Below are 16538 nucleotides of genomic sequence, written 5' to 3' on the forward strand. Positions count from 1 at the left end.
ACCCACGTCACCTCCATCCTGTGGCAGGCAGGTCAGTGCCACAGTCACTGTCACAAGTGTCCAGGCCACACCAACCCCCATCCCAGCGCGGGGCGGCCAGGGCAAAAATAATTTCACCTCTCTGACCCTCTGTCTTTTCTTCTAATGGGATGTAAGAGCCCCAACTGGCGCTCACTGAGCTGTTCAGAGTTACTTAAGGAGAGGGTGTGTTGGAGGTGCTCAGGCCTGATGTGGAATTATAGCAATAATACGTAGTTGCCATTATGAGTTCAGAGCAGGGGCTACCTACCTTTCATCTGGCCCATGTCATACACAGAGTAGCATCCTTGCCTTGCGTGCGGCATGAGGCTCCCAGGCAGGAGAGTGGTAGGGCCCCGGGTACCCAGAATCTGCCAGGAGCACCAGCTGCTGCCTGGCCCTTGCTGCTCCTCCCCTCCCCGCCATCCCTGACTCATCATAACTGACAATGCCGGACCAATTAGGAGCAGTAACAATTAAGATGTGCCAAGGGCATGTGAACATTTGCAAACACTTATTAAAATGCATCAATAATTAAGTGTTTCTTTAATAGTTACATTCTGGCCTCCAGACATATCTGTTTATAGGACCTCGGGTCCCAGTGTGCTTGGAGATCTGTGTGATGGCCCTACACCTGGGTAATGAGAATTTAAAATCCTTCCCTGACTTGAAGCCTGAGATTTGACGGTGAGGCAATAGAGCGGTGATGCGCAGGCTCTCGCCAGCTGCCTCATCTGAGAGGTGTGGTGTTCCAAGCCGGCCGGCCAGGCAGGGCACAAGTCCTGCTCTGCCACCTTGCAACCATAAGCTGTACCCACTTTCCTGGCCTGAGAAGTGGATGATACATTGATACCTGCCTCATGGGGCTGACGTTAGCATTGGTGATTCCGTGCACGAAGTGCCTGACACATAAACCCAGTTCAGAGCAGCTGCTGTCAGTGGGCAACAGAGGACTTTATCAAAGGACAAAAGGAACCAGCAGTTAGCTGAGGAGTCAGGATGGCCAGTCTACACCAGCGGGTTGCAAACTCAGTGCCCACCAGGACCAGACAAATAGCAAACAAGGGGAGAAACAGCCAGGCAGGGTGGCGGTTGCCGGGCTCTTGACTTTTTAGGAGAAGCGGGAAATCCAGGGTTTTATATGGAATTGACTGACTGAGATGCCTGGGTGTCTCAGAGGTTGACTGTCTGCCTTTGGCTGGGGGCGTGATCCCAGGTCCAAGGATGGAGTTCCGTGTCGGACTCCCTACGAGGGGCCTGCTTCTCCCTCTGTTTGTGTCTCTGCCTCTCTCTCTGGATCTCTCATGAATAAATAAATTAATAAATCTAAAAAAAGAAAGAAAGAAAGAAAGAAAGAAAGAAAGAAAGAAAGAAAGAAAGAAAGAAAGAAAGAAAAAAGAAAGAAAGAAAAAAAGAAAGAAAGAAAGAAAAAAGAAGAAAAAGAAAGAAAGAAAGAAGAAAGAAGAAAGAAAGAAAGAAAGAAAGAAGAAAGAAAGAAGAAAGAAAGAAAGAAAGAAAAAAGAAAGAAAGAAAAAGAAAGAAAGAAAGAAAGAAAGAAAGAAAGAAAGAAAGAAAGAAAGAAAGAAAGAAAGAAATCGCCTGACTTTTCAAAAGTGGCAACTCATTCAAAACTTTAAAATTACTGCAGGGGCCAAACATCTCTGTGGGCTGACTTGGCCGTGGCCCCAGCTCGTGACCCCACGCCCACGTGGGCACTGTTTCCCGATCATTGCTTGGGGCTTCCACTTTCTTTTAGCCACACCAGCTCATGAACTGAAATGTACTTTTCCAACATAGTGACAATCTGTGATAAATTGGCGTGGATTGGAAACCAAATGAGCTAACTGGAGAGGAAATAACTGAACAACCCCAAAATCAGGTTCGAATCCCGTCTGGTATGGAGAGGCTGGGAAGGTGGGCAGGTGGAGTTGTGCACTGCCCCCTCACACCTGTTATTTTGTGCACTGTAAGATACACAAAGGGCAAGAGGATTTGATACCGGGGCACAAGAGTAATAGCTGTGGTCAGAATTTTGCCTCACGTGGCACTTAGCATGCTCATTAGCATCCCTAGCTTAGAGTGTGCTTTCCATGTATTTAGTCTGAGATGGGACTTTATTATTTTTTTTAACATATCTGTACGTGTGAGTAAATGGCACTCATTTGTTTCTTTGTCTATTTATTTATTGGACCAAATCACCCCAACAACTCCTCGGGTAGTCGTGTGTAATCAGATTTGGTTTTTTAACATGCTTTTAAAGTAAAGAAATAAATACAATTGAGACTTGTAAAAGGTGATCATTAGGAAATGGGCCTCGGCCCCATAACTTCAAAGTAATAGCCCCATTATGGAGAGGGGCGATCATCTTTTAACTGCTCCTCGCACTTACATTGTAAGGTGGAGGGGCTCTGCAGGCAGGCTGGGCATCTTGGTAAAAGCTTTTCCAGCAACCACTTAACCTCCACTTACAAAGAAATAAACCGGAATTGATGCTGATTTGGGCCTGCTTTGGGGGATATCTTTGCTCCGTAAAAGCCCTTTTGCTTGCAATTTGCTGAGCTGCCCTGTCACATGAGAAAGGGCTGCTGTTGATAAAGATAAAGCTTTATGGCCACGATATTTGCTGCTAACAGCAACCTAATGCAGCATTTTCATTTTTGTGCAATTAATGTTAACGTCTGCTACGAAAATTGTCATTAAATACCATTTTAAAATCCATTCAATTTGCATATGCAAAGCCCATTTACCATCACAGAAGATATAGCCGGCACTTCATCACGTCCTTCCCCTGGAATTGTAGCCACTCAGTTTTATAGCAATTTAAGATTTTATATTGAAAGCCAGATGATAATGGATGTCCTTTCTGAGCCCGGCTGACTTAAGCGTTTCCATTGTACGTGGAACAACGCAGCCCCAGGACCAGAAGCTGTGGGTATTCGAAATGTAACTCAGTCCCCAGGGAGGCAAGGTGTGGAAGAAAGAGCACTGGACAGGGAGTCTGCCGGCCTGACTCTAAATCTGGTTCTTGTCTGGGTCACAACTTGCCTGGAAAAGTCTATTCACTTCTCTGAACTTCTGCTTTCTTGTCTTTTTTTCTTTTTTTTTTTTTAAGATTTCATTTATTTATTTTAGAGAGAAAGAGGAGCATGGGGAGAGGGACAAGTAGACTCTGCACAGAGCCTGATACCAGGGCTTGATCTCACAACCTGAGCTGAAATCAAGAATCAGTTGCCCAACTGACTGAGCCACCCAGGCGTCCCTATTTATTTTACTTTTAATCTTTTTTTTTTTTTTTTTTTAGGTAAGCTCTATGCCCAACATGGGGCTTGAACTCACAACCCCAGGATCAAGAGTCACATGCTCTACCGATGGAGCCCGCCAGGTGCCCCTGCTTTCTTGTTTTAAATAAAGGCTTTGAACTAGGTGGTGGCTAATGTTCTGTGTCTTCTAAAATTTTTTCTTAAAGATTGATTTATTTATTTATTTATTTATTTATTTATTGAGAGAGAGAGAGTGGTAGAGAGGTGCAGAGATGGAGGGAGCCCCGATGTGGGGCTCCATCTCACAACCCCTGGAATCACCACCTGCACTGAAACTAAGAATCAGATACAACTGACTGCACACCCAGGTGCCCCTAAAACTTTGTTATTTTAAATATAAGCACATCAGGTCAAGAACACAGTTTAGGGAGGTCAGCTAATATCTCCCTGCTAAGCTGGCAAGTTACCCCCACAGACCTCCTGCACAGGGGTTTAAAAGACAAGGAAAGGAAACTGGCACAGAGCCCAAACATAACCTGAGAATCCTGGAATGCTGAGTTACAGAGGAGGAACTGGAAGCCTTGGAGGGAGAACAGTTGGGGACCATGCCAGAACTAGAACCCTAGGCTGACCCCTAGCCAGAGCTGCGCCCAGAAACCATGCTGTCTTGGAGACACTGGTGACTGGCCCAGACTCATCTAGTGATGTGGCGCATAGTGGGACTCTCTGTTCCCCTTGTACTCCGGGAAATCTTGGGAAACCTTGCCTGGCCTTGGAGGGACTGACAGGGGGCAAAGGATGGTGTACAGACGATTAGATAAGCCAGTCCAGGAATGACTTTCCAATATGTCTCTAGTGTCACGTTATGGGTTTTGAGCGCTGGTGAATAGAAATGCATTTTAGGTAGAGAGATGTCCATGGGAGGTGGGTGAGCTTACCGCATGAGATGATGCTGAGCCGAACTCTGAAGAACAAGGAGGTTTTACTAGGTAGGGTCAAAAGGCAAGGGAAAAGCATGCAAAAGTATGGTGACTCACGCTATGGAAAACACTGTGGCAGTTCCTCAAAAAAACTTAACCTAGGATCCCCTATGACCCAGCAATTGCACTGGTGGGCAGATGCCCAAAAGAATTGAAAGCAGGGACTCAAACATTTGCACACCCACGTTCATAGCAGCACTATTCACAATAGCCGAAAAGGTGGAAATAATGCAAATGTGCATTGATGGATAAATGGGGAAACAAAACGTGGTATATATGTACAATGGGATATTATTCAACCTTAAAAAAGGAAGGCAATTCGGGCGCCCACTAAGACGCAGTGGTGGTTCACAGCCATGTGAATGTGCTTAATGCCAGGGAACTATACATTTAAAAATAGTAAAGCTTACCACGATAAAAAAAAAAGATTAGAAAAAAATAAAAATAAAGAAGGAACCACCAAATAAATATATAAACGAACAAATAAAGTATGGTGGCACAGCCTGAGGAAGTCACCTATCCAGGAACAGTGAGATGAGGGTGAGGGACAGATCGTCAGAGGCACTGTTGGACCAGGATACTGGCTTCTCAGTTTCGGGCATCTGGGGGTGCTTGGGGCAGCTGGCAGCCCCGGGCCATTTGGCTAGCTGCAAGTGCTTCTCTTTATTTGTACAGTTGAGGCACAAATATCAGGGATTTTTGTCCGATTTGGACTGTGACACAGAACAGGTTAGGAAGGCTTGCTGTATCGGACGTCTGATGTTTTTGTCTGCTGCTGTGTTCTGCTCTCCTCCTCCTGGAGTCAGAGCCCAGATGTCTGCGTCTTTCCCACCACCAGCCCCTGAGATGCTAGACCCTGATTCCAACCCACCACCCCTTCCAAGAAGGGGCAGAAGATCAGGCCTGGCAGATCAGGGCATCAGGATCTCCTGGTCACGGCAACTGGTTCAGAGGCAGACATGTGACCCGGGACTGACCAATTGGTACACTTCACAATCCCTATGCATGGTGGTTGGTTCAGGGATAGGCCAGGCTCTAAAGTTGGACCAAAGAATTTTAATCTCAATGCTATTAAAGTTTCTGTGCTCTTCCCACCAAAAATGGAACTGTTCCTGGTCATTCTGCTACATGAGGAAGAAGCTTGTCAGAGAATGAAGCCAGGACTGAGAAGCACAGCCACAACACGGAGAGACACACCAAACACTGATCATATCCTTTGATTACCTAGATCCAGCCATGCCTGAAACTGTACCCTTGAGCTTTTCAATCCTATAAGCCAGTAAATCCCACTTAAAAAACAACAAAAGCATCAAGGCAGTTTGAGTTGAGATTTGATTACATGCAACCACATTCTGCTTTTATAGAATGTCATGCATTCCAGAGTTGGGACACGGGTTACATGTGTGCTGCTGTACCAATCACTGTGACCAAGGTTTGTGACACACATTGATCAAACAGGCCTGGAACTCTCGCCCCTTCCTGGAGTCAAAAATCATGCCTCACATTGTTTTCTGATGCAGTCACCTCTGGGCACCCTCCTGCCCCACGGCGAGGGATACAGCCTTGCGTGCCAGCTACCTTACCGTGCCCGGATCCCAAACGTCATATTTGGTGGAAGAGAGGGCAGCAGTTCCTTCTTGACGTGCCGGTCATCCTGGTCACTGATACGCATGTCGTTGAGCTGACGATAGAGGAAATTCTCCCGAGCAGTTACCAGGCCGGCTTTCACCGCCCCACGGTTCATGGCTATGTAGTTCCGGGTCAGCTCATGGGGGCAGGTGGGCTGCTGCTTAAACACGTTCCAGTGTCCGATGGCTAGGGGTGGAGAGAGACAGCACCACGGTGTGGCAGTCAGGGAAGGAAGCAGGCGGTGGCACCTGACTGAGGAGAACCGGGCATGCATACCTTCCCATGAGCCCAGAGCCTGCTACGGGGACAGCCCTGCTCAGCCTGCTGGGAAGGGAGGGGTCAGGATCCCCAGAGATCCCACAGGGCACCTGAGCATCTTTGGTGGAGCTGGGTTGGCCTGGCCTTTACCTCCTTGAGGCCATCAGAGGGTCGGGCCTGAGCCCCTTCCGTGCTCAAAGCTCACATGGGACGGAGCACAGTCCCTTGCCTGGGGACAAGGCTGGACACTGGCTGGGGCCCTTGCTGTGTCCCTGCTTCCTTTCACCTGGGCCCTGCCTGGACCTCCCCATCTCGGCCAAGCCCTGACTGGTTTCTATCAGAATCATGCTGTGGGGCAGACACCGTGACTCTGGCTCTTTTCCCGGAGCGTGGCCTGCTGCCAAGTGGCCAGGCTGGGTTGAGAGCTCAATCCCCTGAGGTGCAGAGTCGGCTTGCTCACCTTCGGGGACGCCTCCATCCAGCCCCCGGATGTAGAGTCCATAATTAAAGTCGATCCCAGGCAGACTGCAGCTTCTTTCTCGGGGCTTCCCGAGTTCAGCCTGTTTGGGGAAAGACAGAGATCAGGGGTGAGGAGTGGAATACCGGACCAACCACATGATACCAAATTCAGCAGTGGGAGTCATGGGACCTGCTCACTTTGCCACAGGCCCTGTGGGTGACCGCAGGGCTGCCAGGGTGTGGATGACTGAGCCTCCCTGGAAGGGGCCACTTCTTCTGGCTGGAGAAGGCTGCCGGGGTGCTCGTGCTGAGGGACAAGCGAGCAGAGTCAAGTCAGGAGGACCCCTGAGGCCTTGAAAGAGGAGGCGCATTTGTCCAGGGTAGGTGCATTCGGGGCCCAGCCCAGATCTGCCTGCCTGGAGCTGGAGGTGACTCACCTACGCAGATATGCTGGAAGGCCTGGTTCACAGAGATTCACCTGGAGGCCCCCTTGGGGTGGGGTGGGGGGCATCTTTCCTACCTGACTCTTCATTCCTACCAAACAGGATGGCTTATATGGTGCTCACTGCAGCTCGTGAAGATGTGGATGGCTTCTCAAATCCTCACCTGCAGGTGGGGCTATGGCAACAAGGCCTGTATCACCTTCAGAGTGGCTAGATAGCTTTCCTCACTCTCTGGGTCTCTCTGTCTCTCTTTTTTTTAATTTTTTTTTAATGTTTATTTATTTATGATAGTCAGAGAGAGAGAGAGAGAGAGAGAGAGAGGCAGAGACACAGGCAGAGGGAGAAGCAGACTCCATGCACCGGGAGCCCGACGTGGGATTCGATCCCGGGTCTCCAGGATCGCGCCCTGGGCCAAAGGCAGGCGCCAAACCGCTGCGCCACCCAGGGATCCCTCTGTCTCTCTTTTTAAAAGATTTTATTTATTTATGCATGAGAGACTCACAGAGAGAGGCAGAGACAGGCAGGAGGAGAAGCTGGCTCCCTGTGGGAAGCCCGATGCAGCACTCGATCCCAGGACCCCAGGATCATGACCTGAGTCAAAGGTAACAGGCACTGAGGGGGGCACTTGACGGGATGAGCACTGGGTGTTATACTATATGTTGACAAATTGAACTCCAATAAAAAAATATACAAAAAAAAAAAAAGGCAGACACTCAACCACTGAGTCACCCAGGTGCCGCTCTCATTCTCGGCGGCTCTGGTGCACTCCTCCTTGCCCCCCCAGGAGGGAGATGTAGGAACCAATGGCCCTATAACTGACCACGTGACTCCCCCATTTTATAGACAGGGGAGAGGATGCTTAGAGAGGCGGTCGTGACCCACAGCTCCTAAGGGCTGGGCTGGGTTCCACACGGGGCTGGGTCCGGCCTCCAGCCGGGACTCCTAATCATTAGATCGGCCTGCAGCTCTTTAGCGGAGCAGCTTCCTGAGGTCAGAGGTCCTACTCCTCATGATGCTTAGAACATCTCCTCTCTGCTTCATGGAGCCTCTGTTGACTTCTGATCGTGTCCCAGATACAATGTTCAGCCCTTCCCCTGCCCCTCTCCTTGAGTCCCCACAGCTGCCCTGTGAGGCAGCCCCCCTTGCTAACCCCATTTCTCAGATGAGGAAACTGAGGCACAGACAAGTCAGGCAGTTGGCACAAGGCCACACAGTAGAAAGTGGCAGAGCTGGGACTTGAACACCAGCTGTCTGTCTCCAGCCCACGCTCAGATCCACTGGCTAAATGAATACCCATGAGCCACCCAAATGTCTGGATGATAAAATCCCACACAGCCAGAACCATGACTTCTATTGCCTTCCCCTTCCTGCTGGCACATTGCAGGTGCTCAATAAATGCCCAAGATTAAAAACCTCCTCCTCTGTGAAGCTCTCCCGGGTTGCCTTCAGTCCAGACTTTCCCTGTCATACGGCACCCTAGGGTGAGCTTTATCTACAGGACACTTTCAAAATTGCCCAGTAGTATCTCTGCAGCACAGAAGGGCTTTGGGTCTGTATATGATGCTCAGGGAAAGAGCCAGGCACCAAGGACCACGTACTGCATGACTTCCTTGACGTGAAATGTCTCAAATAGCAAGTCCAAATGGACACAAGGTAGATTCGTGGTTGCTTCTGGCTGGGAGGGGGATGGGATTGGAATGTTTGGGGTGGGGAGTGATGGCTAAGACGTATCCCAAAATTGATGGTAGTGGTGGTTGCATGAGTCTGGGAATAAGCGAAAAGCCACTGGATTGTACACTTTCTTTGTGTGAATTGTACACTGTGTGACTTAGTGTCAGTAAAGCCATTAGAAATTACAAAGCAGTGTAATCAAGTCATTAACTGCATGATGATCAGCTTAACATGCCTCTCCCAGTTAGAATGTACTCTCACTCTTCATTTATTTTAGGGTTAATTTTTTTTGTTTTTGTTTTTGTTTTTTTTTATTGTTGTTGTTTAAAGATAGACCTTTTTTTTTAAGATTTTATTTATTTATTTATTTGAGAGAGAGAGACAGAGACAGTGAGAGAGAGCATGAGCAGGAGGAGAGGGAGAAGCAGGCTCTCCACAGAACAGGGAGCCAGACACAGGGCTTGATCCCAGGACCCTGAGATCATGACCCGAGCCCAAAGCAGACGCTTCAGCGACTGAGCCACCTGGGTGCTCCTGGACCTTGTTTTTTTTAGAGCAGTTTAATGTTCACAGCAAAATTGAGCAGAAGGTACTGAGATCGCCCCTGTGCCCCCTGCCCCCTTATCCTCACCCCTCTTTCTCCCTGTGCCATTGAAAAGATGCTGGCAAGTAGGGGCTGAATGAATGAATGAATGAATGAATGAATGAATGAAATGCCTCCTTGGAGACCCTATCACCCCTCTTCTACACATCGTTCTCCCTCTTCTTTCCCAACTCAAATCCCAGGAGGCCCCACTTCCCTCGAAAGGGATGGAGCCCTGGGTTCCAGGCAAGTGCATGGGGCCTCTGCTGGGTGGTTTGCCTTGAATTCCTTCTGAAAGACTCACTCTGAGCTGCAAAGCTCTGGCTTCTCATTTGTTTTTGAAAATGATCTGGCCTCTCTGGTGACTGCAGGGGAAGTTAATTAAAATGTGACTTCTCCAGGAGAGGCTTCCGCCACCCTGCCGCCTCCCTCAGGGCAGGTGCAGGTGGGCAGACTTCCAGTTGGCAGAGAAAGGACAGACAGACTCAGGAGCTGGCTGTTATGTTGGGGGTGGGGTGGGTGGGGAGGCGGAAAAGCACATGGGTGCCTATCTCTGCACTTTTTACCAACAGCTGAATGGAATCAACAACTGCTCAAATGCCTTGAAGCCTTAGGCTGCAAGAGTCATCTCATGGGAGGATCACCCATTCTTTCACTCCTCAAATATTTATTTTGTATCTACTCTGCACCCAGTCCTGTGTTGGGAGTTCTAGGGCGAACAAAGCAGACACAAAGTCTTTGCCCTTATGAAATTTATTGTTTTGCAAAAAGGACAACTGACCGAGTAACCCCATAGTCAAGTGCACTCAGGAGTTGGATTGGGGGAGCACGGATTGCCTCTAGCTCTAAAAATCTGAGTCCACAGTGAGAGAAGATGTTTGCAATACATATACCTGGCAAAGGAACCTTATCCATCATATATAAAGAGCCGCTACAAATTAATAAGAAAAAAAGGCCGACAATCCTATAGAAGGATGAGCAAGAGACTTGAACAGGCACTTCATTAAGAGGATGTCCAAGTGGCCAAGATCCAGATTTCAAAGTTGTTTAATCTCTGAGCAATGCAAAGTAAAAACTCGGGCAGCCCTGGTGGCTCAGCAGTTTGGTGCCGCCTGCAGCCCAGGGTGTGATCCTGGAGACTGGGGATCGAGTCCCACGTCGGGCTCCCTGCATGGAGCCTGCTTCTCCCTCTGCCTGTGTCTCTGCCCCTCTCTCACTGTCTCTATGAATAAATAAAATCTTAAAAAAAAGTAAAAACTTAACACTATTGGTGAGAATGTGGAGGAACCAGAACACAGATGCACCTCGTGGGAGGTATAAACAGCCCCTGGGGCAAACTATTTAGCGATATCTATTAAAGCTAAATATATGGCTACGGTATCCCAACAGTTCCCCCCAGACAAGCACCAGAAATGAGTGCCCATGTTCAACAAAGACATGTCTGAGAATGCTCACAGCACCTCAACCTCTACTAGCCAGGTACTGGAAACGATCCAAATGGCCATTATAAGTGGATAAAAAAAGTTGTGACATATTTGCTACATAGAACACCCCGTAGCAGCAGTTCTCAATCAGGTTTGCCCTCCCGGAGGACACCTGGCCATGTCAGACACGTTCTGCCTTGTCACAACTTGGGAAGGGGTACTGCCTTCCACGGGGTGGGTGGAGGCCAGGTACTGCTAACCATCCTACAAAGCACAACACAGGCCTCACCTCCAAAAATGAAGAATTACCCACCCCTGAATGCCAGTACTGCCCAGGCTGGGAAGTCCCACGCTACGGCAACAATTAAAAAAAAAAATAGCCACACACAACCATATGGCAGCTCTCGCATGAAGTGCAGGGTGAGAGGAGCCAGACACGCAAGGGCCACGCAGAAGGGGCTCGAACCCCTGCAGGACGCCGGGAGTCTTGGGGCAGGGGTGGCGGCTGAAAGCAGCTCGAGGGGGCTTCGGGGGTGCTGGTCCTACTGCCTCCTGACCTGACGTGGGTGCCCCGCAGGCTGTGGAGTTCTGCATGCAGGCCTCCTTCAGAACCCATTCATCTGTGATGTGGCCATGGCTACGGGTTGAAGGAGCACTGTGTTCTCGAGCACCATGGGGTACCCCCTCTTCGCGCAAGCACAGTGTAAGCACTGGCAGCAGTAGCACAAAAACAATTTGTCAAGTCCCAAAGGGCACTCTGCTGTGTGCTTTTGCGATGGTGGGTTCGTGCCCGGAATTGCCTGAGTGTTGGTTTTGTCATATGCGCTAACTTTTCCAGGCAGCAGGATCAGCCGGCGGAATGAAGTAGGGCTCTCCAAGAGTTCAGCTGAGAAGGAGGATCAGCCTTCCAGCCCCACAGCTGGACTGGCTTCCCTCTTGGGCAGGTCACACCCCAGCATCTGAGAGGGTCACCTGTAGGACACCAAAGGATCCCCGGGCCTGTCTCAAGCGTACCCCCAGAGCTGTGCGCAGAGCATCCCAGGCTAGTGCTGTGGGAGTGCTCCCTGACCTTTTCTGGGGTTCCACCCAGCCCCAAACTCTCCTGTGCTTGAAACTCCACCCTTGGCAGCTCAGGCCTTTAGGTCCAAAGGCCGGGTGCCTCGGGACCCCTGGTTCACATGTGAATGCCCAGAGGAGCAGTGGACTCACCCATGACCAGCTCAGCTGACCAATGAGACAAGCTCCCCAGCCCACTTTGTGCCAACACCACTGACCACAGTGACCCCTGTAATCCTGGTGACCACGAGCCAGGCTCCTCAGCCTCCATCACCTCTGAGGCTTAAAATAACCCTGCAAAGTGGTCACCCCTGGCCCAGCTTCCGGAGGAGAAACAGAGGCCCGGGCAACTGGAAGGCCTGGTCTGCTGCACAGCTAATGAGTGGTCGAGGCAGGATTTGAACCCATGCCTGACTCCATGTGATCTTTGCTGCCTCTGAACTGCTCAGTTGGCATTTAGTATACCCATCATCTTAGCTCTGCAGGCAACATGCTGCTCGTGCAGAGTGGATGTGCCTTGGCCTCTGCACTGCCCCTCCCTCCGCACACACAGAGCATGCACTTCGGGAGCCTGATGCCCAGGAGGCCCCCAGGTAAAGTCCGCTGTTTTCACGAATAGCTTGGGGTTCTGGCAAGAGCTGCCCCTTCAGAAAACACTGTAGGCTGATGTGACATGGACACAGGACGGAAAGTCCTGACTGGGTCAGGGACAAGTATGCAGGAAAAAAAGAAAGATGCCGACCTTAGATTGGCATTTTGGAGAGAGTCAACCTGAAGAAGGTTCCAGTGGGTCAGCCAGGGAGAGCCAGAGAGCCAAGGGTTCTCCGAGGGGCTTCTTGGAAGCAGGAAGGAACATTGAGCCAGAGGTGTGAGGGCCTGGAGCCAATTCTGGGCCTCCTTTCCCAGCTGTCCACAAAGCCCTTCTAGAAGCCTCCAGGGGAAAGCTGCTCAGTGGAGGGCTCTGCAGGTCTCTGGGCACCTCAGGGGAGTCACGTAAAGCCAGCTGAGGATCAACAAACAGGTGCTCAGAGCTCCTGACCCTGAACTTCCAGATGCAGGCAAGTGAGTCATGACAGACATCTGAGATCAGCTGCCATTGAAAGGGAAGGTGACTTCAGGTCTGATGTAGTAGTCACTACATGGCTTTGCCATGGCAACCCAGGTCTGATATCCATGAAACTGATGAGACTGGCCACAAATCTCCACTTTAATTGACCACTCAGACCCCCAAGCTACCTGCCCCCACCAACCGCCCCCCCTCCCCTGGCCCAGTCCAGAACAGGATGAGGGGCAGCCCAGAGGCAACAGCTCTCAAGTTGGAATGTGCAAAGGTCCTGGGGCAGGTGACATGGCCAGGCTGTTGGGCCATGTGAAGGTTGTAAGTACCTTCTCCACACGGGGATCCCTTGGAACCATCACCCTCTGTCTGCTGCAGAAGTGAAGAAAGAAACAAGGAAGAGAGCTAACATTTACTGAGCACCTCTTACGTGTGGGGCTCATGCGATCTGATCTTATTTAGTAAACCTTTCTACTGAGCACTTACTCTGTCCTGAGAAATTCTTGTGCTTCCCCCCTGAACCCTGCTAATCCCACTTGGAGGTAGGTTTCCCATTCTACAGATGGGAAACCCGAAGGTTCACACCTGGCCAAGGCCACCCCGGTAGTAAATGGAATAGCCAAGGTAGATAACTCAGCTCTCCCAGACATGCTGACCCCCCAGCAGCGCTCTGAGGGAGGTCACATCATCGCCAGTGGACAGATGGGGAAGTCAAGGCTCAGGAAGAGAAGGGATCCGTGAATCCCTTTTAGCCCGCACGTGCAAGGCCCTCTGGCATTTCCCATGTCTGATGGTGGAATTCTAAGGCGTCTCCTGCAAAATCTTCAAGGTCTTTTAAGAGGCATGACGCCTTAGCTTTGCACCGCAGGGAAGTGTGAACCGTAGGAAGCTGTTCAAATACGGCCCAGTAGCTGGGATCCCTCCTGGTGGTTGAGGTGCTTGAGTCAAGAGGTGTTGGAGGTGGGAGAAGAATCGGGGCTCTGCATCAGACCACCCCGCCCTCCTCAGCAGCATTCAAACTGTGCCTTTTTCTGAGTTTCCTCTGTCACAACGTGGCTTGGCTGGAATACAGCTCTGGGTGACAGCTGTCCCCATCAGCAGACAGCTTCATTAAACCTCATTAAGATGTCATCCCTCGCTGCCTTATTTCCCGTCTCTCAGCTCTAATTAAAACCAGCTCTCTCCCTGTCCCAGGGGTCTCCGGATTCTCTGGGCTCCTTCTGCACTGAAGCTCCCTCTGCCACTTGCATGAGGGACCAGGCTCTGGAAACAGGCCCCGGATTGGGCTGGCCAGGCAGCCCCTCACCCCCCACCCCCTCACGGAAGCCCCCTCGGAGCAGGCAGTGGTGGGCATGAGGACCACGGGGGTTTTCCAGGGGCAAGTACAGATGGCGCTCCCCTCCAGCTGCTACCTTGCTCTGAAGTCTCCCCTAGCCCTAGAGCCTCACCGAAGCTGGTGCTCGTGAAACAACTTCACAACATGCGAGCTGGCCTTGCAATTCAAGTCTAAGAATTTCCCACCCAATATGCTTCTGAAAATTTTTAACCAGCCCCTGTTTCCCAGCCAAGAGGCGAAAATGGCTGAAATCAGTTCACCTTTTATCTCTTGGTTGGCCCGGAACCAGATCTGACTCTAGATAAATGAACATTTCCAAGATGGGTTTCCAGTCTGGGAGCTCAGTGTGTGGGTTCTAGACTTACCTTAGATACTCAATCCATCCGGAGAAATCCCCGTAGAGGAATCCCTCCCTCTTCCTGGCAGCCACACAGAATGTAGTTCATTAACCCTCTAGCCCAGCGTCTGAACTAAATGAATGTTTGTCCGACAGTTGAAAAGCCTCCACTCACTTTCCTGCATCCTATTAAAGTGTAGTTACGTGAAATCCCACAGTTATTGCCTGGTAGTTATTAAATAAATATCTGTATATAGCTCTACCCATGCATGCGTATGCACACACATACCATTGCGCTCATAGAGGGATAGTTCATTATTATAAAACAACTTAAGATCCTCGAATGAAAAGCACAATATAAATGCAAATTGTGATCCTGATTAGCATAGAGGATATTTATTTATTTCCATAATGAGAACCTCAGATAAACAATCATGTGAAATAAGGTGCATTATGCATCAAAGGACTCCGGCACCGTCTTAGAAGCCAGATTCTTTGAACCATGTGCATTGTGTGAGTGGCAGTTGAACACCGAATAATGATACTAAAAAGGCACACATGGGAAGACCACATCCATATATGATCAAAGGCATATAAAATAATGTCAAGTGAAAAAAAAAACACAGCAGCGTTCAGAATTTTACATATACTATGGTTACGAGCGTATAAAAAAAAGCTTCATTGAAAAAAATACTGGAAGGAAACTTAATGTAACTGATTGTGTGAGGGTATGTGGTTAGGGATAGGGGCCTTTGGAGAGGGTGCTGGGAGTTTACTTTTATAATTGAAAAAGTCGAATGGCAGAGTTAAAGCATAAGTTTCTATTTCCTATGCACCTATGCACCTGTCAAGGGCCACATTCACGGTTCTTCTCCTGTGTCAGTGTAATTGTGGGGGTTATAATGGGGGCCAAGCTGGCTGCTCCCCTGGTGGAGGGGAGGCCGCGAGCAAGGGTGAGGATGCAGGAAGCCGGCTTATTAATGTCACACAGAACTGAGGCACAGCTCTGCCATTGCCCGTGTGACCTTGGGCAAGTCACTTAAACTGTCTGGCCCCTGCTTCCGCACCTGTAAAACTTCCCGGGGCTGCACTGAGTGTTTAGTGGGATCTGGCCCTAGCTGTGGCTTCGGCCACTGCTGCGGTTAGAGTTGGTTTTACTAGAGCAACTCCCCAGCTCAGGCCAAGGGGAGTCTCAGGCAGCGGGACACCTCTCCAGGCCCATGGCACTGCCCGGCCACCCTGCTCTCACGGCCAGAGCTGCATGTGTTTTGCAGCCGGCCTGCGTCCTCCATCTCCCTGGGGCAGCTTGGGCTCCCTTCTCCCTTCGTGCTGTGGGGACTGTTACTGCGACTGATGTATGGCCCTTGCAGTTGAGGCGGTCACGGTGACAGGGCCCCTGCGCTCCCTCCCCTCCCCCCGACAGCTTGAAACCAGGTCCTTCATTTGCATTTACATGATCTCGCTGTGCAGCTTATGAGATCGAGAGATTTATTTGCTACTTAGCTTGATGTTTGATTACACTCGGAGAAGGCGGTGAGCAGCAAAGTGCATGGATGCGTCTCTCGGAGCCTGCAGCCTCTGGGGGCCGGTAACTCAACAGCAGGTTTAGGCGGATGAGGGGGAAACGCGCAGCATTTTCAAAAGGCGAACGCGAGAGGCTGGGAGGAGAAACACCATGATCTCGATTTTTTTTTTTTTAATGAAAGCAATAGAAACTGGCTACGATGTCATCTGAATTATGAACAGCCCCAAGCCACTCTCTGAGGTGGCTCATTGTCCTGGAGAACACACTCACAGAAAGTTTTCCTCCCCGGCAAAAGCAGAGGCTCCTAAAAGAGAGGGTGCCCCCAAGGTAGGAAGGTGGCTAGGATGGCTTCTGCCCACTTGGCAGGGCTCCTCCCAGACCTGAAAGTCAGGATTGACACTGGCACTGCCAATTATATCTGTGTGGTCCGGACCCCGAGCTCCTCATCTGTAAAATGGGGCAAACGACCCCAGCTCTCTAGTCTGCGGCTGAGATGAGTGAA

General features: G+C 50.2%; 1 protein-coding gene across 2 annotated transcripts in view; it reads right to left on the reverse strand.

The window, feature by feature from the left end:
- CFAP77 (cilia and flagella associated protein 77) overlaps window positions 1-16538 on the reverse strand; it is a 79037-nt gene that overhangs the window by 51149 nt on the left and 11350 nt on the right. For both annotated transcript variants that reach the window (XM_055331218.1, XM_055331208.1), the window contains exons 2-3: window positions 6606-6705; window positions 5842-6073 (exon numbers count right to left, since the gene is read on the reverse strand). In XM_055331218.1, the coding sequence (XP_055187193.1) occupies window positions 5842-6002 (161 nt within the window). In that variant the 5' untranslated portion in view covers window positions 6003-6073; window positions 6606-6705. The remainder of the gene's footprint in view (window positions 1-5841; window positions 6074-6605; window positions 6706-16538) is intronic.

This window comes from Nyctereutes procyonoides, unplaced genomic scaffold (genome assembly GCF_905146905.1).
Source record: "Nyctereutes procyonoides isolate TBG_1078 unplaced genomic scaffold, NYPRO_anot_genome, whole genome shotgun sequence".
Classification (NCBI taxonomy): domain Eukaryota; kingdom Metazoa; phylum Chordata; class Mammalia; order Carnivora; family Canidae; genus Nyctereutes; species Nyctereutes procyonoides.